Source organism: Beta vulgaris, chromosome 7, assembly GCF_026745355.1.
Source record: "Beta vulgaris subsp. vulgaris cultivar EL10 chromosome 7, EL10.2, whole genome shotgun sequence".
Lineage (NCBI taxonomy): Eukaryota > Viridiplantae > Streptophyta > Magnoliopsida > Caryophyllales > Amaranthaceae > Beta > Beta vulgaris.
Genome location: NC_079208.1, coordinates 3946467 through 3971895, shown reverse-complemented (window position 1 = coordinate 3971895; position 25429 = coordinate 3946467). Strand labels below are relative to the sequence as shown.

At 35.8% G+C, this 25429-nt stretch overlaps 2 protein-coding genes across 2 annotated transcripts; one reads left to right on the top strand and one right to left on the bottom strand.

The window, feature by feature from the left end:
• Nucleotides 1-3852: 3852 nt before the first annotated feature.
• LOC104898342 (hypothetical protein) lies at nt 3853-11593 on the bottom strand. Its single transcript, XM_010685402.4, has 3 exons — nt 10539-11593; nt 6692-6860; nt 3853-4456 (listed from the first exon to the last, which is right to left on the bottom strand). The coding sequence occupies exons 1-3, from the start codon at nt 11328-11330 to the stop codon at nt 4014-4016; spliced, it is 1404 nt and encodes a 467-aa protein (XP_010683704.2). The 5' UTR covers nt 11331-11593; the 3' UTR covers nt 3853-4013.
• A 6292-nt stretch (nt 11594-17885) lies between these two features.
• LOC104898341 (kinesin-like protein KIN-5C) lies at nt 17886-25378 on the top strand. Its single transcript, XM_010685401.4, has 23 exons — nt 17886-18168; nt 18268-18397; nt 18795-18953; nt 19046-19395; nt 19548-19686; nt 19887-19984; nt 20068-20224; nt 20508-20577; nt 20655-20731; nt 20906-20959; nt 21046-21126; nt 21201-21312; nt 21399-21485; nt 21572-21747; nt 21912-22073; nt 22363-22470; nt 22613-22771; nt 22856-22939; nt 23019-23224; nt 23360-23461; nt 23681-23790; nt 24412-24563; nt 24835-25378. The coding sequence occupies exons 1-23, from the start codon at nt 18110-18112 to the stop codon at nt 25030-25032; spliced, it is 3030 nt and encodes a 1009-aa protein (XP_010683703.2). The 5' UTR covers nt 17886-18109; the 3' UTR covers nt 25033-25378.
• The last annotated feature ends 51 nt before the right edge of the window (nt 25379-25429 follow it).

Below are 25429 nucleotides of genomic sequence, written 5' to 3'. Positions count from 1 at the left end.
TCGATTGTTGCTACTCTATGAGCATATGAGATAGGTTTTTGGTTCATATAATCTACCCATCTTAATTTAAGGCTTTAGCGTTATTTGTTTATTAGTAGAGTTAACACATCCCAACATATGTACATGTATTAGAATGTGTCCATCCTGATCCCTTTGGATGCACGGGAACCCTAAAATCATCATAATTTTGTTCTTACATAAGATTGTCGGTTGCACTTTATTCATGAAGTATAAATGTATAATGTTAGCAAGGCTGATACTTAGGATTGCTTTTCAATGCATATATTACTTTTTTTTTTTGTTGGCCTACTATTGGTGTTTTATCAATGTTGACTATGTTTTGATCTTTAAAAAAATTTACGGAGAAGGTTAATTAATTTATTTTTAAAATCCACATTATGTAGTATTGTTTGATCAAAAATTATTAAAAAAGACGGTCTAATTTTAATATAAAAGTAGAACTAGTCACTAAATGGATTAAACTAGTCACCGAAAGAAATTAACACTTATTAAAATTTCTCCGAAAGTGAAAATTTTAGTATTTGAATAGCAACAACACAATTCTCATTAATATTTACCTAATAATCTTCATAGATGAAGTGGAAATTTATATATGAAATGCTAGTTCATTTTTGCAGTCAATCAAACAAATTTTCACATTTCCTTGATACTCCATTGCATTATCAGGTTAAATGTAATTTCCTACATTTAACCATACTTATTCCGGTTTGAGTTTCACCAACCAGTATTCAAGTATTGCATTTTGGTCAAGAAAGTTGATAATCGGGGTTATTTTTTCTAAATTGTTTTCTAGTTAAGAGTTTATGTATTTGAACACCTCTAAGACGATAAGACTCTATTCTTTTGGACTGAACTAAACTAAATGTGTTTGAATTGAACCGAACTCAATTTGTCTAAACTAAACTTACCTGAACTGAAGTAAATGAAAATTGTGAGAGGAAACTAACTGAATTCTCATAAACTAAACTCAACTGAACTGAATTTGTGTGAACTGGACTTAAATAAACTTAATTTTCATTAATTCAGTGCAAAAGAACGGAGTCTAACTAGTTGAGTAATATACTATATTCTGTGTTTTGTTGTTGCTTCATTTCTAAGTTTACAATACAGCATTGATTAGGTTTGATTCTTTCCATTCGCTAGAATTAAGAAAAAAGAGTTTTTAGGCTCACGAATATTCCTACCGCAACTACTAGCTCTGTCGATCATTTACATAAACCCACTTTGTCTTTCCATTTCATTTGTGAGAAATGTGATCATCCAAACAAAGGAAAAAGATAATAGTAAAACCAAATTTTGCATTGCATAATATAAAATGACCAAAGCTAAGTCCATTTATTTAAGCTTTTAAGAGCCATTTTAATTAATTAGTACTGTAACAGTACTTCAAAATATAAGGATTTGCGAAAGAATAACACGTTTGATTTAGTGTCACGCAAACACCCAAATGATTAACTAATTGAAGATTAGGAGATCTATGACTCAACCCGTTTAATTAAGCGAGTTGACGAATTGCAACATTAGTCCTTTTCTTTTAGGTGTGACATTAACCCAACCTCTAACAAGAAAATAGCATAGGCAACAACACGTCTGATGCGTGTAAAAAAACACTTGTATCGACTAACAAATCACTAGTTTTCAGGAGCATATCCGCACATAAGCAAGTACTAGGCTAGCGTACGATGAGCATATGCTGTGAAAGTTGACAATGTCGGACTTCTTTTCCTTGGTTGAAAATGTCTTCAGTTGAATAATTAACCAAATCTTTTTTATAGTCTTTCATTATTCGGTGCAATTAATTAATAACCAAATAATTTTGATTACTACGTATCTAGTTGATTCTAATAAAAAAAGGCTGGCAGTTGATAGCAGATCAATTGTTTTCTTTTGTACTATTTGGTACATGAAAATAGATAAGTTATACACAAATTCTCATAAAAGACCGTAAAATGTAAAACTTAACGTCAAACGGCCATTAATTATATTTTTTGGGCAATTAGTTATACTTTTTGCACGATTAGTTATTATGTTTAGGATAAAAATTTGATTATGTAATCATTAGTTATGATTTTCGGATTAATAGTTGTAATTTTTTGTTCAATTAGTTATTACTGTCAATAGGTCTGTCGTTAAGCTGGCCGTCTTACCAAAACCTACTCTTTATAATGGGTACAAGAGTTGTCATAAAAATGGTTCATCATTATGTTTATTTTATATTGGTGAGATCAGTGTTGTGTTTGCTTGTAGACTTCGTCATATGACGAATGAATATTCATATTTCTAAGCATGGAATTATTTCTTCTCTTTTCTTTTCATGACAAAGTGTTAGGAATTATTCGTCCTTCGTATTATTGTTAGTTTATTATGGTTAAATGAGCATGGAGTTCAAGGTCATTGATTTTGTATTATTATATCCATCATCCCATAGATATTTATGAAGTTCTTTAGATTTTTCTGTTCCTTATAATATGTTGCTTCAAATTTTCAATAAAATAGTTTCAAACTTTCAATACCGATATTATAACTAACATGTTCTTATCATATCCCGTCTTTCAGACCTGAGAGCAAATCCAATGATTCGTTAAATTAATACTTGGCTCCATCTTTAGCCAAGCTATCTTTAGCCAAGCTATTTGTTAGATAGAAATGACCAAAGCCAATTTACTCGATTACTGAAAAAAGCTATTTGTTGTGTGAAACCTATTGTTTTGACTAAGCCAATTTACGCGACAGAGCAAATTTGCTTGGCAAAGCAAAATTCCAACATGTACTCCAATGGTTTAGCAACTAGCTAAACATTTCGCAAGATTGCTATCAAGTCCTTTTTTTACACCATTGGAGTTCTTACTTATAACCAACTAGGCAACTACTATCCATCATATTAAAAAAACTTCTTGCAACCCTTGCCTAGATTCTTTATTCTTGCTTAACTCTGTTACTAGTACATTCTTTTAGTGACACTCTCTCTATATCAAATTATAAGGTGTTTACCTAAAAAAATATCAATATATAAGGCATTCTACAATATCAATCTCTTACACGGTCACAACCGATACTCATCCTCCTCACATATAAGCTCCATATGAAGAAGTTATCTCAAACCTAGAATCAATAATCTTTATTATTTTAGTAGTAACATAGTCTTTTTACCCCCATTCAAAAATGTATGTGATTTCTAAGGTACATTATGTACACATAGTAAAATCAAGGAATTCTTGGTTACTATACTAATATTCAAATTGCCAAGAGTTGTTGCCTTAAATTAACAAGTGATGATACATCTAACTTTATAAGTGATAAGATATGAATGGAGAAGCATGAGTGTACTACAACAGTTCCAACGCATTTTATCCTCGCTGATGCACTCTTTAGAACTACATAGACTATCTAACGAAGATGTTTAACTTCAATGAGTGTAAACTTGTAATAAACTCAGTGCCTTCAATTGGAAAACTGCTAATTAACCCCAACTTCTCATGGGATCATATAGACTATCTAGCAACAAAGTTTATCATCCAAATTGTCCACAACACTGAAACGACTTTCAGCTTGTCGTCGAGGATCGAAAAGAACCAAAATGACAACGAAGAACATATAGAAGGGATTCTGAAGCAGTAGCAGCAACGTAGAACATCAGTATACCAGAAAATATGCTGAGGCATTGAGCATAGTAAATGTATGTTCGAATCATAACCAGTAAAACTTTTGAGCATAAAATCTTTGAAAGCTTTGCTTATAAGATCAAAAACTTTTTACCTATATGTTCGAAAAACAAGTTGTACGTTCAAAATTATGGTTCAGGATATAATTTGCAGATTGATGGCTACGAGATACCCAAATCCCCTCTACATATAGGAGAATCAATAAATAAACAGCAGTAATAGGCTGCAGTTTGATCAAGGAATGATGAATCATTTACATTTCTCCCTTAATTATACAATAGAAAAAGTAGTCAGCTAGATTTTATTAAATCCTATCTCTCTATAGAATTACTAGCAATCAATAAGAATTTTCTTCATATTATCTATTAAATCTTGCATTTGTTTCCTTGAATGCAATGGAAATGGGTAAACACATGCACAATCCAGCTTGTTTTGCCTTATTGTATCAAATATGGCAATGGATGGGCCAACACCATGAGTCGAAGCACAACCCATGCAATCCTCTATCCCTAGTTCCTCATAGTTCTCATTTGTTTCATCAATCACTGGATCTTCAAAAACTGAGATAAAGGAGGTTCGCAAGGATGAAGATGGAGTCAAACCTGGGTTTTCAATGGCTCGACACATTAGAAAGTTAAGGTCGGCCATGTCTGAAAAATGCTTGTTTGAGTTCTTTGCATCTTCGAAGGATGAGTAGGTTCTTCTAGCGAGATCCCACAGCTCCTCGCTTCCCTTCATGTCATGAGTGTTGAGGATGGCGGAATGATAGAATCCTGCATTGTGCATGGAGAAGTTTGTATTTTTAAATATAAAATGTTTGCAACAAATTCATCTCAAAAGAGAAAATAGTTCTTCCACACAAAAGCTGACAATGGATAATACTAGCAGCTGTATGAACTTTCATTTTTCATTGCCAAGATGATTGGAACAACTCATTCCCTTTTACTAACCATACAAGAGAGTGGAAAACTCTCTCACAGTGGATAATACTAGCAGCTGTATGAATTTTCATAGCCAAGATGACTGGAATAAACCATTCCCTTTTACATACAATACAAGAAAGTGGAGAACTAAACAGTTTTTGCAAACAATTGTCACTTATCATAATTCTAGTTGGTTCAATTTTTGAACAGAATGTTCATAATTTCATGTATCACAAAGCAAAAATGACGACCTGATCATACTATTAATTATCCTAAGAGCAACACAAAGGGGAGTAAGAAAAACAGCTGCCATATTCAACATCTAGAGACTCCTAATAACAGGATCCTACAAGACCTTCCCCCTAGCATATTCCCCTTAAGGAAGCCTAAGCTCAGTAAAGAAGAAAACATTCTACAGGATTTAACCCAACCTAAGGTATAAGCCATCTAGAGTGATGCAGTCTAAAATGACACAAAATGCTATACTTGATGTAACTCAAACCTTGAGAAAAAGCCGAAGAGAAGTTAAAGCATTCTTTAGCTTCTAAGAAACAAAACATTTGCCTGCAATAAGCTCCTCTCTGCCTATTTGAAAACCATCAATACAACAAGTCTCCTCTCCCTTAGAAACCAACCTATTTAAAGTACCTACTACCAAGATAAAGAAAACGAAGGCACTGAGCATATTCAAACTTGTAAAGACATCTCAGGGCTTTTTATAATACGCGGGCACACACGCACACACGCGCACACAACTCTGAAGGGGCACTAATTAAGCAACAATGAAAAGGGTATCCAAATGAAATATCAACAAGGAATGCCAAGGATTGTATTATTGTTGTTGCAGACTGGTAGAGGGTTAGTGATGCATTTGAATGCACACCACAACCAATAGGGCAGGCCAGACTTGCCCATTGTGAAAGCACTACCAAGTGCATAAGTCCCCCAAGTCTCACCAAGGCGTTTTCTTAAGTCGCAGTCTTAATCCTAAACTAATAGGAGAAGCTCATAATTTTATTAGACTCAAGAAGATGCCAGATATGCATCTCCTGAGAGTGGATAATGTATACTTCTGACAAGGTGATGATACAGCCTTTGCAGCAATAATTTTATGTTTGAAATATTGAACTTCATTTCTCTCTCCATTATTCATATTCAGCAACTTTTCTTTATGTCAATAGCTAATAGGAAAGAAGATGCATACTGTCAAAACTAAAGAGAGAAACCATAATTTTAAGTGGGTAAAACTATACATATTATGGTTGATGAATTCGACAAGTAATGCTAATTTTGACTTACCGCTCTAAATGGCTCACATAAAAAATAAAGAAATTAACAATAAACATATTCTAATTTTGCAATCAAGTGTCTAATCCCTGTAGACAGATACCAATCTTTTGGTTCTTTTTTATATGCATATCATTATACTCCCTCATTTTTTTTTTTCTTTGCTAGTACCTGTTTCCCTTTCGAAGCACTTTTCGTTGTTCCCACTCCCCTCTTATGTTTTTTCTTTGATACTTCCTGTGTTCCATATTTATTGCAAACATTTCCCTTGGAAGTTTCACATTAATTGTAACGTTACCTCAAGTGGTTATATGTTATCTCTATCTCACTCCTATCACATAGGTCCCCCTATTTATCTCTCTCTTCACATAGCTTCCTTGAAAAAAATATGCCAAGCATCATGTTGCAATAATAGTCAAACGGAGGAAGTAAAAGCTACCCATGTGACTCCAATGAAACCCCCTCCCCCGATCAACCCGTCTTCCTTGATATGATGTGTGGTCTGTGAAAAAGGAGGGAGTTAATGCCCGCAGGGGGTAAAAAAGATAATACTTGCTAACCATACAGCCACATAACTATGTAATATTTCTCCTGCTCCAGCAGGGAGTGATCAGAATATGACAGACAAATAGCATAATTAAACAGGAAAACAACTGTGCTGGCAAGAAACAGGAATGCACAAAGATTTGCTTCATTGATGATTCACAAAAGCACATGATGCACTCTGGTTCTAAGAAGATAGAAGAGCATATTAGTTCCTCAGCAGATCATAAATAGCAAAGGACTGTATGGACTTACCAACATGATGGCTAGAAAGGGCGGGCTCAAGCAGTTTACGGCAATCAATCAGAGTCACCACAGCATACTTCTCCCACTCACCATCAGGAAGGGATTTGGACGCTCTTGCAGCAATCAAAGCCGCTGCTGACAAGGCTCCACATAATTTAATCCCTCTAGTCTTGCATCCCTGCAAAATGACCAGTACTCTATAAGCAGATCTTCTCGAAAGAATGGCATTGTTACAACCCTTTCATACTAAAAGTGATGTGTCGAATAACCATGAACCAATGTTGAACATACATGTACGAAAGTATACGAGAAAAACAACAATTAACATCACTAGCCTTGAGCTGCAGTGCTGCACCATGAAGTATAAATTTTTCCTACTCCCACTTGTTGATGCAATTCTGATAAGATCATTTTCGTGAGAAGAGTGATGGTCCATCTGTATTCTTTTGGTTTCATGCAACAAAACAGCAGTTTTCTTCAACTGTCTGCTGCTAAATGACCAGATTAGTAGTATCCTTGCTTGTTCAGTCTCTGCTTGGTGGGTCGTAAGCAAAATTATCAGTTCTTACTCCATTAATAGATGTACATTTTGCTTCTTTTCTATTGCAGCTTGCTTTTTATCCGGTATAGTCGCTGGGAACTGCTTCACATATGAATGCAAGACCATCCGGAGAAGCTGCTACGAGGAGGGTTCTAGAGATCCTGAAACTACTTTGATTGCTAGTGCTTGTTCATTATCAATTTTAGTTTTCAGTTCAAAGTAGTTTCCAGTTTTATGTTGTTAGGTTTTCAAAATAAACATGGTTAGTATAAGTACGACTAATTTAAGTTTTTATTATACAATCTATACCATGTGACTTTAAATATCTTATATCCAAAGACTGGAACCTTGTAATGATACTAAATGGCAAGCTCGGTGTTATATATGTTTCGTGGTTTTAGTCTAGTCCTGCCATGTCCAAGCACTTTTAGATATTTCCATCAGCTAAAGAAAAGCTTTCTCAACGTCCCACAATAAAAAGAAAAGAAAAGAAAAGAGGAACTGTCCTCTCAGGTTATAACTTCTAAATAATTGTTTGAACCTTCTCTGCAGAAATTCTAATCTTCCTTCATATACTCTTATTGATAAAAGAGAAATTCGGAATTGTAATGAATACTAAATTTTCCGAACCCTCCCAATCAACCTCTTGGTCCTTCCCAAACCACCAAAATATTGCTTAAGTCACCAAAAAGCCACCAAACCACATTTCCAATATCTCTATAAATTACATAGCCAAGTCTTCAAATATCCATACACACCCCATCTAGCAGCTGACAACCAACACCAACACCACCAATCAGTAACTACTGTTGCTTCACAAGTGTCGTTATTCTCCACTCAACAAAAATCAGAGAGCATTGCGTCAAACCATCTGGAGACCATTTAAGACCATGATTGTCTAATAAGTTCTAGGAGAACTATCTTAGCAAATAGTGTCAACAACAATGCACAAACAGATGAAAGAAGGTTTAAACAAGCTTTTAGAAGTTGTAGGAGTTGATTTATTGATAATGGAAGAAGAGCTGGAAGCATTTTTATAATCATTAAGTTATAGGCATAAAGGTAACTGTATCAAGAAAAAGAATCTACAAATAACCACCTTTCTGGAACTCTTAGTTGTAACTCCTTTTTTTTCTAGTTTCCTAGCCATTTTTTTTAACCCCCCCCACCCCCCACCCCCGGGGGGAATCTATCCATTTCCCCTTCCCCAGTTTTTTGAACTATCGCCTATCAAACCTCCCTCCCTACCTAGCATTTGAACACTAGGCTGGGAGACAAGGCACAAGATGGCTAAAGCACCAGGTGCACACATACAACCTCTCCCTCCATTTTCTTCACGTAAGAGCAATCCACACACACACACACACACACACACACACACACACACACACACACACACACACACACACACACACACACACACACACACACACATACAAACACACAACATGGCTAATGCTTCTCTAAGTTTATTTAGTCACATCTTAACAAGCATAGCAAGAGCCCATTCATTCAGACTTCATATTAGCCTCTTCTTCCCCACAACCCAGTAGCACTAGAGGACATATCACAGTATATATATAATACACATATAGGATTTAAGATAAGAGAAAAATTGAGTTTGCTTTAGAATAAACTACTTTGATAATTAAGTAGTAAATTCATTACGTCTTCTGACATACTACAACTCAAAAAATTTATTAATGTTATACCAAGTTTTATATTGAGTTTCTTCAGCTTGTAGTAAGAACATATGGCATATCTCATACAATTTCCACTAATATATCACTCTTATTTTGGCCCCGGTAACACTAGACTTAAGCAAATTTATTCTTAGAACAGATAGCAACCAAAATCCCAAAGGTGAGTTGAAACATTTTTAAATTATCCAGATTGTTTGACAAGACAAGAGCAATATCACCACTGGACGTGAGACACCACCACCCTATTCCTTCCTAGAAAACCATCTATGAAACCCTACTCTGCTCATCTAGGAAGCATCCTACTAACAGTACTTGTAATGTGACCCCTAAATTCTGCACAATACCTAATGAGTATTCACACCCCAAGATCCAAGCAAATTCGGGAATTCATCCAACTAAGCATCAATATACACATATCTGTCCACTCAAGTGGCAACATCACGATCAGCCAACACACCAAGTTAGGTGAGCATCTAAGGCAAGCAGATTCACCAACTCATAATCCCTAAGACAATAACCAACCCCCCCCCCCCATAATACTTGTAAAATATCCTCTTATTTCCACATCATACCTCATGAGTATTCACAGCTAAAACCCCACCCTAAGACACAACGAGTAGAACACACCCACATTATCAAACATTGTTGATGAAAACAAGATCAAGGAAGATCATAGAAAAAATTAAACCACTAATGTTGAGTACCTCGGACTGGATAGTAACTTTCACTGGCTGAAAAATGACTGACACAAGATTCTAAGTCTAGTCACCACCCTAGATCCATATATGCCCAACAACCCATAAGCCCCACGAGAGAGACGAATCACTATACCTAGTCTCCTAGATGGACCTATCACACAATACATCAAAAGACCTACTCCTTGGGAGAAACTCACTGCACTTCGTTCTATCTGGATCCCCTAGACCCTAACACTACACTAGACCTCTACACTGCCTTCATTCTAATAACGCATTAAGCTCCCCACATATATCAATAACAACATATACTTGAATATTCACAATTAACTCCTGTATCCAACCATCATCCTCCATAGCCTAACATCTATCGTTCAGAAATTACTCAAAAATTTCTTCTCGAATTTTGCACTTATTAACCTCATTCAATATTTACAACTAATTCGCTCAAACAACATGTGCATTGCATAGGTACAAAAAATCAGTCAACTTCAAGAACACGTCCATAAGCCTATAAGTTTGTCATTTTCACCATCATGGACCAATTAACAATGACCAAAGTAGCATATCTCTAAAATAACACCTTAAATACCCTATATTAATACATACACATGTCCATAGAAAGAGAACCATATTCACGATGAACATAAAGGATTAGATTATGTACACAAAGACCAATACCAATGAACATGTACCAACTAGAGATATACATATATTCATTTGGCTTGTTATCCACATACATATGTTCATTTGGTTTTTATCTATGTAAATATGTTCATTTGGCTTGTTATCCATGTACATTTGTGCACCATGCTATATGTACTAGCGTGTACACCATCTAACAACTATTGCACACAACACATTGCTAATAACTTAAACCACGCATTGCATGCATTTGAATCTAGTAGAGTATATACCTCAAGTAGCTTAGAAGTATGATCAGAATCCAACATCAACCTAACAACCCGCGACGATCTCCTCGAATCCGGATCAACAAACTCCAAATTACTCAACCGAAACGAATTCAAAGAATACCCCAACATATCAACCCCACGAGACCAAAAAGGTTTACTCATCTTCCCACTAGGAATATACTCTTCAACCCCTAAACTCACTTCTCTCTCCTTAATTCCCCCACTTTCACCCAAATCTCCACCACCATTACTACTCTTCATCAAACCCGTCAATTCCTTCAACAAAGCAACAGCAGCCGTCCGATCACAAACCCCAGTATGAACCTTAATCATCACCGCCCATTTACCCACCTCATCAATCTCATAAACACTCGCATGCAAAACGTCGACACTACACGAAATCGATGAACGGTCAAGATTCTCCCATGGGTTAGTGTTAAGCTCGTGTTCTAGAAGGATCTGGAAGGTTGTTGTGGGGTCAGAAGAAGGGGGATTTGATTGGATGATCTTGGCCGTTGATTGGAAATCGTGGTGGGTTAATCGGAGGGTGGAAGATGAAGGGATGAGGAGAGAGAAAGTGGAGGAGAGAGAATTGAAGTGGAGTTTTGAACGGAGGATTGGGTGGGATAATTGGAGTTTGTGAAGGGAGTTATGGAGAAGGGTGAAATTGGGTTGTTTGATTAAGAGGAGAGAGAGTATGGTTATGCCTGTTCCACCTGAAGCTGCTTTGCACCAGCTGTTTTCTGTGCCGGAGATTGGGCGAGTTTTCGCCGGAGAGTTTTCGGTGTCTGACATTTTCGCCGGAAAATGTGTGATCGTTGATTTGTTGTGTTGTGAATACTGAATAGAAGGAATTAAAAAGTGTTTTTTGAGTTCGTTTTCGATTTGTTGCAATGGTATGGGGGGTGATTGAGATTGTGGATTGGAGTGACGTGTGGTGATTTTATTTGTAGTGATGTTGTCGCGATCCTTGACTGGATTACCAAGTTACCATGATATCTATAGAGTATAGACTATAGCTAACTCGCTATCGCTATGGTGAGATGCAAGTCATGCAACCACTTGAATCCAACGAGTTCATGATAATTTATTGTTCATGATATTAGGTTTGTTCTCTTTGACAGAATTGAATGCATAAATTAACAAAATTGAATTGAACTGAATTTTTTTTTTTTTTTGAAATTGACCTTAATTTATTGATTTGAAGTTATACGACATCTACAATAAAAGTCAAAACTAAACAAATACATATCAAATGAATAAATACAATTCTAATATAATAAAACCACGATCATTGAGCAGATCTGACACTTCTGAAAACCCTTGTCTTTCACATCGTTGTCTGATACAGCATTCTGCAAGGGGGTCTATCGATCTTTTATAGTTTTGAAGTAGAACCGGATTCAATTCAAGTGATTGTAAACGAAGTCTTGACATCTGTTGCAATTGTGCACAAATTTCGATCAACAAATCTACATATTGAAATACACACACAAACCCAAAAACAAATTCTCTAAACTCTCACATGGAGAGAGATAAAACCCAATATATGAGTAGACATAACCCAATATATGGGTAGAAAAACTCTTCATTAAAGAGAGACTGGGATTTATTGGAAACATAAACATAAAAAGCTAGTAATAAAACGAGAAAAGGGGTTTACCATCACCCAAAAGGGTGGTGGTAGCCCCTAGGTTGAAAATTAGGGTTGTGTGGGAGAGGAAAGAGGAGGCGGTGACTTGACAAATTTTTCTTTTTCATGTTTCAACTGAACTGAATTAAATTAACTAATAGTAAAGATAATAATTTATTTATCATTAATTAATAATACAATATTAATTAATAAATAATATAATATTATATATTAAATAATAATAATAATAATAAATTATTAGAGAAATAAATTAGGAACGGAACTGAACTGAATTGAAAATAAGTTGGGGAGAACAGGCCTACAATCAATCTTCATTTTATACAGCCAGTTTTCGTTTGATATAATCAATTTTTATATGACGTAATCACCTCTTATATAGTTAGTTTTTGTATGATATAGTCAATTTCTGATATATTTAGTTTTCGTATGATATATTCAGTTTTTGAGTGATAAAGTCAATTTGGTTCACCCAATATATTTTGGTGATCAGATAGAGGAAATTGGTTTTTGATGTTTTTCTAAAACCAAACGCTAGTTGATTTATTCTGCAGTATTGTTAGTTTTCATATTTGGTTTATGAATGTAATAAGTTACCACAAGTCCACAACATCTGTTTTTTTTTTTTTTTTTGTGGAACATATACGACAGCTAATAGCTATTAGGACACCTACTTTTGCTAAACAAACCCTTAGGCTCCAATTGCATGGAGAAGTGCTCTAATATGCGAAATCTCTTTAGCATGTATGAATTGAGCTTATCAAAACGTATTAAACATGATTGAAATTTATTAGACCTAATTATGACTTATATATTGAACTTGATAGGACCTTATTGTTAGATGGAACTTTTTCTTAAGGTGAAGGAAGTGCACTATAAATATTAATTTCTCCTTAATCATTCCTCAACCTTAATTTATCCTAGGGATAATCCGTGTAGCACGGATGAGAAGACATGTATTTACAAAACAAAATATTTATATAAAGAGGAAAAAGACAAAATTTAGTAAATAAATAAAACAAATCGAACCAAATTAAACCGAGAGATATAAATACTTTAAAGCGGGACATAATTGTGTAAGAGACCTGCACATCAATGATTAACACCATCGGCAAGCACCTAATGCAAAATGATCATAACTACCATGAATTATATCAGGTAAAATTTGAGTTCCGCAACTTATATCAAATTTAATATCATGACATTTCACTAGATATGACAAACTAATAGCTTAAACTAAATTTTGACAAGGGGATCTATCTACACCTGAGGTGCCAAATTTAGAAGAATTTTAGTAAATGACGAGATTTTGGCATGAACATGTATGATCTTGAATTTGAAAATTGTTAAAGTGCTCATAGTGAGTACCATAGGTCCGAAATTATTATTAACAACAGATTTGAAACCTCAACGATCTTACGATCTTTAGTTGACTTCAAGTTCTACAAGTAGTAAACAATGACAACCTTTCACAACCTTTTTCTTGTACTTGATATGACTTTACTATATTATTATTAGTTAATAGAGGATATTAAGGGTATCATCGTCATTGTATTATTGTATTTATCTCTATTATATAAGCCAAGGGAGGAGGTGTGGTGTCCTCTTTTGAAGTGACTAAAATACCCTTAATGATCTAATTAATGGAATGAAAAATATTACAAAAGCAAATCATTTAAAAATCTCATTCCAACTTGCCATTTAAAACAAGTTTAAATTGGTATATGCATCAAATACTTCAATCAAAAATTAAATGGACAAAATTTTATACCTTATAAAAAAAGATGGCATACATAACGTGCACATGAAAAATCTGAACATTCACTACCTTTGATACTCTTTAATCCAGTTAAACCAACTCATTATTTTTGTTCTTTCTGTTCAATATTTATTCACAAAAAGTTAATGTTAACAATCACTCACAACCTTTTTATTTTTTTACATTAGCAAATTAATATATCTAAATTTATCTAACTGTTGAATTTTTCACATTTAAGTTTAATCATAAATAAAGTACGAATGGAGTATCTAATAGAATAACAAATTTTAAAATTAACGCACGCATCGCGTGCATATGAAGGCTAGTGATATATATATGAGCCCATTCACCCTCATTATGATAAGTCTTATCGTTATTCTCTCATGGTATCAAGAGCAAGAAGATTTTGAACCCTAATTACACTAGTAGAATAAATGTTATTTGATGCGGTTAAAAAGTGCCCTATTGCTGCGATTTTGGGCGCGCAACAATTAAGGGCGCAGCAATAGGTATTAATTATATTCTGCGGTTTGAAACCGCAGCAATATTTGAACATTATGCTGCGGTTTTTGGGTAAAACCGCAGCAATATGTCCTTGACAGGTAAAAAATTTTTTTTTTTTTGGAATTTTGCAATTAAATTTAAAAGATTAAAGTCATGCCACTAACCCATTCACTATCCACCAAACTGGCAAACAAAAAGGAGATGAAATGACATAAATCTTATTAATATTTAGAGATTAAAAACTATTATACTTTAATGACTAATTACAAAAATTATAATAAAAATAAAAAACTGATCTTAAAAAACGAAAAAAATTTAAAAAAAAAAATCAAAAAAACTACAAACACAACCAGATCTAAAAAAATGAAAAACAAACGAAAAAAAACGAAAAATTACAAACAGATCAGTCAGATCTAAAATAAAAAATACAAAAAATCGTTTCTCGCGACTCTGAAAAACCTGCTTCTCGACGATTGATCATTTCTCGCTGCTCTGAAAAAAGTTTCTCGCGGCTCTGATAAAGAACCAGATCTGAAAAAATAAAACTATTAATGAAGGACGATTCAAAAACCTTGCTTCTCGACGATTCGAAACCCATCTCGTTCTCGACGATGCGAACCAACCACTCACGCTTGTTCGTCGTGTCTCAACCCTTGTTCGTCGCGTCACAACCCTTGTTCGACGTGTCTCACGAACGAACCAACCACTCACGAACGAACCAACCCCTCACGAACAAACCACTCACGAACTAAAAATTCATCACTCACCCTTGTTCGTCGCGTCTCAGCCACTCACGAACGAACTGAAAAAACGCAGAGGTGTGCGTGGAAGAGAGGAAGAGAGAGAGAGAGAGAGGAGAGAGAGTGAAATCTGAAGAGGGGCGTGGAATGTGAAGAGAGAGAGAGGAATAGAGGAAAGAGAGGAGAGAGAGTAAAACTGAAAAAGGGGCGTGAAAATGAAGAGAGAAAGAGGCGCCTAAAATGATTTTTAGGGTTAGAAAAATGGGCTTGTCTTAAAATACTTCTTAAAAAACCGCAGCGATATATTAAAATAATGTTTTTTTTAATATATTGCTGCGGTTTTTGTCAGAAACCGCAGCAATATGTTTGTTCAAAAATTTTTAAAATATTTTCGTTCAAATCATATTGATGCGGTTTTCTATCGGAACCGCAACAATATGGTAATTTTGAATTTTTTCTTTTATTTTTACGTGATATATTGCTGCGTATGGGTAAAACCGCAGCAATATCACCGCAGCAAATAACAATTATTCTACTAGTGTTATTCGATCCTTGCTCTCGCTTCCGCGTTCAATTTTTTTTTCATGTGATCATCTCGTGGTTAGCATCAATGGCCGATTGTGCCTTTACTTCCTCGTCTGTCGCGATCCCACCATCGACGTCCATTATTGCTGCGTCTGGGCCGCACATCACCGACACCGTTGGGTCGCACTCCGTCGCAACCAAGCATGACTGCTAGCGCGTCAGGCTTCAGCGCCCTCCAACCGACCCTTAGCACTTCGAGTCTTAGCCCCTCCCTCAGGTTTGCGTGGACTCGATCGCATCCCGCACAGGGCCATCTTTTCGAGGATGTGGTGTACCGCTCGGGGCTGCTGCCTCGGGCCCTCTTGTGTCTCGTGGGCCTCTTTTCTCCTCGCCACAACAACCCTTCTTTTAGTGGTTCCGCATTTACTGGCCACCTAAGCCTATTGTCGCAGCACCGCACGCCACCGGTTATGGTGGGCCGCCAGGTTTTTTCACTCTACAACCTAATCTTGCATTCATATCCTCCACTCTAGTAACATCTACCTCTAATGTTAAAAATATTGTTACTACTATTCTTCGAATTGTTAAAAATTATATGCCTTGACGTACTCAATTCGAATCCTTTTTAGTATCCCATGGCTTATTAGGTATGATTGATGGTTCTATTACCATGTCTGAGATTTATGTGCTTGATCATCAACATCGTGAATCCATAAATCTTGAATACTCTCATTGGTTACGTATTGATCAAACTATTCGTTTATGGTTATTTGCTACTTTGTCTGTAGAAATGCATGATGTCAAGTTTTATATGATTATATGGACTTGACTCCAATCTCGGTTTATGAATACTAGTTTGGCTCGTTCTATGGAGTTGAAAAGTATGTTGAAACATGTCGCAACATGTCGCTAAGACTGAAAGTCAATTCATGGATGCTTATTTGCGTGAAATTAAACTCATTGTTGATTTTCTTGCTGCGATTGGTGCTCTTGTTTCTTTGCGAGACTGAAAGTCAATCCGATTTTCGATAATGCACACCCCAAGTTAATAGACCGGACATGAACTAAGGAAGAGTAAGAAGCATCACAAACGAAAGAAATATTATTTGAGAGTAGGACTGACAATCTATCGGGTTGGGTCAAGATCAGGCTGGGTTGGCGTGTTAACGTGTTGAGAACTCTCTGACCCAACCCGATCTGTTAACTTAAATGGGTTGGAAATTACAACCCAACCCAACCCAACCCAACCTTATGATAAATTTTTTTTCGAGTTTTTTCCAGAAAAAAAGTAAAACAACAAAAATTATATTACAGAGCAACAATAGGCAACAACTTAGCATTAAGCCATTACATAACCATATGCTAGATATTGTTCAAAATCAACCCACCCCAACTGATGTTCAAAATCAAAACAATTACAACTCTATAATCAATTGTTCAACATTAACTGTAACCAGTTAAGGTTTTTTACTTTTTAACTTTTTATACAGGGCTAGCCCAATATTTCAGCTGTGAAATGAGTTAGAGTTTTTAGTTTGTTTCCATAATGGATTATACGGGTTAACATTAGGTCGAAATTTTCAACCTGACCCAACCCATTTAATTAAACGGGTTGGATCTGGTCAATCTATTTCATTAAACGGATTGAAAATTTCGACTCAATTCACTATTAATGGGTTGAGTTCGGATCGAGTTGGCGAGTTGGGTAATATTTTACCAGCTATAATTGAAAGGAACAGAAATCAGATTGGGCCGAGTCGATAAAAAGTGAACCCCCTACTATTATAAGTACTTCTATTTGGGCTAGACTTATTGCAGATTCGTATTAAAAAGCACTCCCTCTACATCTTGCTCGTCAAATCATCTATACTAATATATTAAAAGGCGTGCATGAACGAGGAACGGTGCCACGTGGCGCTCTCCCTAGGAAGTTTTAGTTCATGTAATCCATGTACAATAAAAAAAATTAGAAATTGCATAGTATAGGTTTTGATCCCATGACCTCATGGTTCATGTACTAAAGTTTTAACCACTTTACCAAGTTGTATTTAGTGTTATCATGTCAAAATACAATATTAATAAATGAAAATGTTTCTTACCCGGGGCATAGCCCGGGCCTAATAACTAGTTTCATATAAAATCATGTACAACCGTCAGATCCAAATAATTTGAAAGCTAACATCCAAATAATCCGTTTACTACTAACGAGGAGCGCACCCTCAAAATTTCAAATTATCAGACATCCCGCTCTCTCCCCTCTTCATTTTCTCTCACCTCACTACTCCACAGAAAAAACTACAGAGAGAAAAACACACACAAATATTGCAACACAACAAAAAGAAAAATTCAAACAAAAATCTGCAGATCTTCAAACATTTAATTCGGGAAAAGAAAAATGTCGAATCGACATGATAAAGAGAAAGGTGTAAATGTTCAAGTGCTTCTTCGTTGCAGGTTGATTTTTTGAATTTATGTTTTTGATGATTATTAGGGTTTTTGAAATTAGGGATTTGGAGTTTTGAATTGATTAATGAATTGATGGATGAATTTCAGGCCATTTAGCGATGAGGAGTTGCGGAATAATGCGCCGCAAGTTGTGACGTGTAATGATTATCAGAGAGAGGTTGCTGTTTCTCAGAATATTGCTGGAAAGCACTTTGATAGGGTTTTCGTTTTTGATAAGGTAAGTTTTACGATTCTAAATGATGTACAAGTATTATTTTACTGTTTTTTTTTTTTTTTTTGATATTTGGTTTGTTGAAGATGGAGCCAAGTTTAGCTTAATTCAGAATTAGGTTAAATTAAGGAAGTTGAAATTTCTAGGTTATCGTTTCTATATTTAGTTAGTAATGTAATCAATTGACAAAATTGAATTCGAATTGGTATGGATGAGTGACACTGATTCAGATTTTGTTACTGGCTTTAATTTGATATTGCACTAAATATTGTTGATATTGTTAAATTTTGTTATTGCTCTCGATATTGGAAATTTTACAGTAAGATGTTCATGTGAAGAAATTAGAGGAGGAGATGGGAAATATGTTTCTGGATTGAATTTGATTGGTGGAGTGTGTGTGTAGGTATTTGGTCCAACATCCCAGCAAAAAGATCTTTATGATCAAGCAATTATCCCAATTGTGAATGAAGTTCTAGAGGGATTCAACTGTACCATTTTCGCGTATGGGCAGACCGGTACAGGTAAAACTTACACAATGGAAGGTGACTGTAAACGATCCAAGGTACATAATAGTGCTATATGTTGCTTGCTGAGATCCTTCTTTTTGAGTTTTTGGTAACAAATACCTGTTTTACCTTCTGCGAAAATTGGCAGAGTGGTTCGAATGGAGAGTTACCTGTTGGAGCAGGAGTCATACCCAGAGCTATTAAGCAGATTTTCGATACATTGGAGGGTCAGAATGCGGAGTATAGTGTAAAGGTCACTTTTTTGGAGTTGTATAACGAAGAAATTACCGATTTACTGGCACCAGAAGAGATTTCGAAAGTTGCTTTAGAAGATAGGCAGAAGAAGCAGCTGCCCCTCATGGAGGATGGTAAAGGAGGAGTCCTGGTCAGGGGTTTGGAGGAGGAGATTGTTGCGAATGCTAGTGAGATTTTTACTCTTCTTGAAAGAGGATCTGCCAAACGGCGCACTGCTGAAACTCTTCTTAACAAGCAATCAAGGTCTTTGATCTACTTTTACTTTGCCAGTTTGCTTATTACGTGTTCATGTTTTTCCACCCCCATATAGACACTCAACATTCCTCTTATCAGAAAAAAGGGAAAATGGGATAATCGAAAGAAAAGCTCATTGGTTATTTATTTGTATTTTCCAGTCGGTCACATTCTTTATTTTCTATAACCATCCACATTAAAGAAGCAACACCAGAAGGAGAAGAGCTCATTAAATGTGGAAAACTCAATTTGGTTGATTTAGCAGGATCAGAGAATATTTCTCGGTCTGGAGCTCGTGAGGTCTGATCTTTGATGCTTTTAACAATATCTTTCACTTACTTATTTTACTTTCAGCTGATATGCCACTGTATTGTCTCAGAGACTCAGACTCTCAGTTCCTGCATGTGGGAACACTCAACATCTGAGCACAACTGAAAGTGACAGTCAATCATATTGAATTAATGTTGTTTATCAAATCTACATTGTTTTTAATCTACCAGGGCCGTGCGAGAGAAGCTGGTGAGATTAACAAAAGTCTACTCACACTAGGAAGAGTTATAAATGCTCTGGTGGAGCACCTTGGACATATCCCCTACAGGTCAGTGCTTAGGCAGATTTTTAGTATATCCTTTTGATGTTACTGTGATTTGAGCTAACCTTTTATAATTGGTCAATGTATAGGGATAGCAAACTCACAAGATTATTGCGGGATTCTTTGGGAGGACGAACAAAGACATGTATCATAGCTACAGTATCACCTGCCGTCCATTGTCTGGAGGAGACCCTAAGCACATTGGATTATGCACACAGGGCTAAACATATAAAAAACAAGCCAGAGGTTTGTTTCCCATCATTCCGTTCTTGAAACCTTAGGCTTTCAATGTCGTTAATTCTGTGCATTCTCTACAGTGTACCTTGTTTGCGCTTCCTAAGCCGTAATTCTAGATGTCTATGTTTTAAGAAATGTTGTGACTGTATTTTTACTGTTCTACTCTTTGGTTTGGTTCATAGAGGTTTAAAAACTTTTAACTTCAATGCAGTTCTGACATTTTTCTGTAGGTTTCTTGTGTGCTTATTAAATTCACTTTCATGGATGATATTGATGTATAATTATCATACAGGTAAACCAAAAAATGATGAAATCAACTTTGATAAAGGATCTCTATGGTGAAATTGAGAGATTGAAGGGGGGTAAGAAACTCATGTCTGTGAACTGAGTTACTGGTTTTATTTGATTGCACTTTGCTGAATATGCAATCTACTTTTAGAGGTTTATGCGGCACGAGAGAAGAACGGAGTATACATACCAAAAGACCGTTACTACCAAGAAGAGAGTGAAAGGAAGGTATAGCAACTCTCTTTCTCTGACTGCTTGAGAGTTTCTTTAGTGTTTTCCTGCTGGTTAGTATATATTCTGCCATCAAGTTAACTGCAGGTTTCAATGTGAATATTTTCTATCTAGCACTCATGGACCAACAACAGACAACTAATTTGGTCTATATTTATCTGCATAATTTAGGCAATGGCGGATAAGATTGAGCAGATGGGAGTTACATTTGAGAGCCAGCAGAATGTATGGTACTTCCTCCTTTAAATTCCAGATTTTACATCTCTTCAAGTAAAATTGTAATCTAAATCAGATTTTTTCCATTCGAATAGCAACTTGAAGAATTGCAAGGTAGATATGCAGCTCAGGTGCAAGAATGCTCTAGTTTGAGTAAAAAGCTTGAAACAACTCAGGTGATGCATGTTGCTACTGTAAGATTAGTCAAATTTAATGCAAACATATGTTGACAAGTATGTTATCCATGCAGAAAGACCTGAGTCTGACAAGAAAGTTGTTAACTGGCACTGAGGAGGAATTGAAAAGATGCAAATACACTCTTAAAGAAAAAGATTTCGTAATATCAGAGCAGAAGAAAGCAGGTTGAACTGTGTTTTGAAGATTTTAAGATCTCTTTTCAACTTTAATTGCTGGGTTTACTAACCACTGAAGAAATTTTTTCATACAGAGGATGCTTTAACTCATCAAGCTTGTGGGCTGCGCTCAGACCTGGAGAAAGCTCTTCAAGATAATGTCTCACTTCATTCAAAAATCGGTGAGCAATTTGTTTTCCTATGTTGATTGGCCACCTTAACATGAAAATCATGTTTGATATCTGATATGATTTTGTTGGAGGAACAGATAGAGAGGACAAGTTGAGTGCCGATAACAAGTCAGTAGTGGATGATTACCAAGCTGAGCTTGTAAAGCGACTTGGTTCCCTCTGCAGTACAGTAGCTGCTTCGATGTCTCAACAGAATGAGAACCTACAATCTATCGATAAGCTCTGCCATTCGTTGCTTGATAACCATAATGAGGTAGGTGATCAGATCCATTTATAGTTGTGTATGGTTCTCGATGCCTTGGTTCTGCTAGACTTTTATGTAACTCATGGACCTCATGGTGTATGAGTTTTCTAGTCATTTACATGGTATTCTGTTGAGTTAACTTATACATATATTATCTTTTGCATTAAATTTAGGCGGTGTCTGAACTGAAGAAAAAATTAGCGGCTTCAAAGACTTTGTATATTTCCCATGTTGATGCTCTACAAAATGTTGTTCGTTTGCACAAGGCAAATACTGATGCTAGTTTGGAGGAGATGTCATCTCAAGCTTCTGAAGATGTTCGGTCTATTGAAGAGGTGAGTTTGAAAATTCTTAAGAATGCTAATATGTTGTGTTTATCATGCTGGTTAAGCTTTGTGATCATTTATCTTTATGTGCTTAACCATGCTACTGTTAAGTAGTAACTCGAGTACTGGGTGCAACTAAGGCAGCACTGAACATTTTGTAGATTCACTTACGGTCTTACGGATGAAAACTTGAGTCAATTGTTTTTTGTTTAGCAACTAGTATGAACATTCGTTCATGCTTGAGTAAAACTGGATTTTAAGCCTCTAAACTCTTTTTTATCTTTATAATACATATTAGCTCCTAGAGGCCGAGGATGGTAAAGCAATGTCTATATATGATGAACTTCAAGCAACTCTATCAAGTCACCAAGGAGAAATGGCTCTTTTTGCCCGGGAACTGCGCCAGGTTTGTATCTTGTGTAGATACTTCTATATATTGTAGTTATTATCTTCCAAAATCTGCTTCTGTATTTGCAGGCGTCTGCACTTAGATGCTTTTATTGAAGGTTTTACATAGTAGTTTGGTTGTTTCATTTTTGATAATGCAGAGGTTTAATGATAGCATTGAGCACATAAAGGATGTTTCAGAATTCTTAAATGATTATTTGCAAAAGATGACTGAAGAATCGAGCAAGCTTGGTGGTCATGCCTCTCAGATTGAGGAGATTCAGATACAGAGTATTTCTGCCTTCCAGAAAGCATTTGAGGTCTGTTGCTTTTCTTTTTGTGCATGTGTGGGTGGAAGCTTGATGCTTAGAATAATATTAATGATATTTGTGGGGGATGTCTAGGAACAATCAAAATCGGATGCTGAAAAGCTTCTTGCTGAAGTGACTAGTCTAGTAACTAGCCATATTCGTCGTCAACAGGAAATGGTATGTGGGCCACTTTCTAATTTCTATGCCTGTCTTTCCGGTTTTGTGTTCAGTTAAGATTTAAGATTTTTTTATGCAGGTTGATGCAAGGCTAGTTGATCTTAGAGAAACTGCTATTGCAAACAAATCATTCTTGGACGAGCATGTCTCCTCAGTTGAAGGTTTCACAACAGATGCAAAACGAAAATGGCAGACATTTTCAATGCAGGCTGAGAGCAGTACTAATGATAATGCTGTTTTCTCAGCTGCTCAACACTGTAGCATGGAGTTGCTTCTACAGAAATGGTAGGTTTTCTGATCAGCAATGGGCATGCATGCTTCTTAAAAGGATCTCTTCATAGATTCATGAGGATTCCTTTGTTAGCTATACTCTGTCCTTGAAAATTTTGCTAACTTGCTTATCTACATCAAAACTTTTAGTGTGAGCACCGCTGAGACGGCTTCCAAGCATTTGAAGACGACCCATGAGTCTGTAAATGAGAGGTGTAGCAATCAAGCCTCAGCAATGATTTCGTTATTGAGGTCAGTAATCAATTATCTGAGGGTTCCTTCCATCCCTGGCATGGATAAATTAGCATCAAATACATTGTTCACCTCTATAGCTATAGATCCTTGTGCATTTTTCATGCTCTTCCAGTCATGATTCTGCCAAGCTCTTTATGTTTAAAGAGCACCAACATGGTGTTACCCGACTCTTTTCCTCTGAGAATCTTTGTCAGTTACAATCTTTTTCATGCACAGGAATTTGTCAGAAAGCCATGGGATGCATGATGCAGAAATTGATTCTGCAAGGGCTGCAGCTGAGAAAGATGCTGCGGAATGCAGTGAAGATATTGTGAATGACCTTGACAGTAAGTTTTCCTTTATGGTTCTCACGAGATTTATATTAGTTTTTATCTATTCAACTATGTTGAATCATTTTGACGACTAAAGCTGTTTAGACCAACTCTTTCATTAGGATTGATGAGATTGAGTTTCTACAATATTTGAATCTTACTATATAACTCCGATAATTCCTATTACCAATTGGTACTCATAGTAATGAAGTGGGAATGTCCCGAAACTATAAATGCTGTCCGGATGGCGGAAATGCATGAATTTAGCTCGATTCACCAGATTGCCAGTCAAATCTTCTCGAATGACAAATGCCATGGAGTTGATATAATGATGCTCAAGATATTTTCTGCTATCCTAGTTTCCTAGTCTTATGATTCAATTTTAGCTTGATGGAAGTTATCATATTAGTGAGTCGTGGGAAGGTTCTAGAGTTACATCTGTGAAATTTTTTCTTGAAAAGACACATGCAGTTCTCTTTATTATTGTTTTAGACATAATCCTAGTGAAAATTGATTGCCATTGGTCGGATTTACTTGTGATCATTGTAGTCATGTGTGCTTTCAATGTATGGGAGGATGATGGGGTTCTCAAGTCATAGTATAATTTGTTTGTTTTATGGTGTTATCATTTTACAGGATTATCAGAGAGGCAACAAGGAGAAGTATCAGGAATCTTTTCTTCTGTTAAAGCACAGGAAGAGAGCCTTCGAGTTTTGAGTGAGGATCATTCTGGTCAGGTTGCAAGCATTGAAAACGAGGCACAGACAACTTTTCAGCAAAAATACATGGTAAGACTATTCATATGAACTACCTTTTGTATTGAATCTACATTGACAGAGTGTTAACACAATAGTACGATATTCATATGAAGTTATCAGAGTTAAGTTCCTTATTGGAATTGAAAAGTTAGATCAATTTATATTTTGATCATTAGACATAATATACTTGATATAAAGGTTCCAACGGATGCCTGAATATTTTGTTTGCTTTATGTATAATAATTTTATGATATACAATCAGAATGCTAATGTCTGATGAGAACTATTCTGGATTTGTCAGGATTACGAACCAACTGGAGCAACACCAGTAAGATGCGAAACTGATGTTCCTAGTAAGGGCACTATTGAAGCCTTGTGTACCATGCCAATGGATGCTCTATTAGAAGAATTTCGAGAAAACAATCCTTATGAGTCAGTTGATGCTAAGGACTTAAAACCGTCTCTCATACCACGATCGCCATTAGTAGAGAGGAACTGAGAATTTTGGCAGTATGGTATGGTGCATCTCATCTACAAAAATATATATATATGTGTAACTTACGTGTATGCTGTTATTGTTATTGTCAGAAGCATAGTGAAATACACTTCTAGTTTCTAATTCTTGTAGCTAGAGGGGGATGAGCTGTGGTGCAGTTTGTTGAATAAATTCCACCTTGGAATTTAGCAACTTCTAAATAGTGTAGATTGCTGGTAGCTCCAATGCTCCATACTGCAATGGAGTCATTCACACAGATTGTCAGTGTTGAAAAATGAATATGTTGTAAGATACAAAATATTTGATCCGAAATCAATTTATTGGGAAGGCAATTGCAGTTCTTTTCTTTTTTGGTAGTGCTTTATGAGCACTGAATGTCTAATTAATTTTTATGGTTTTT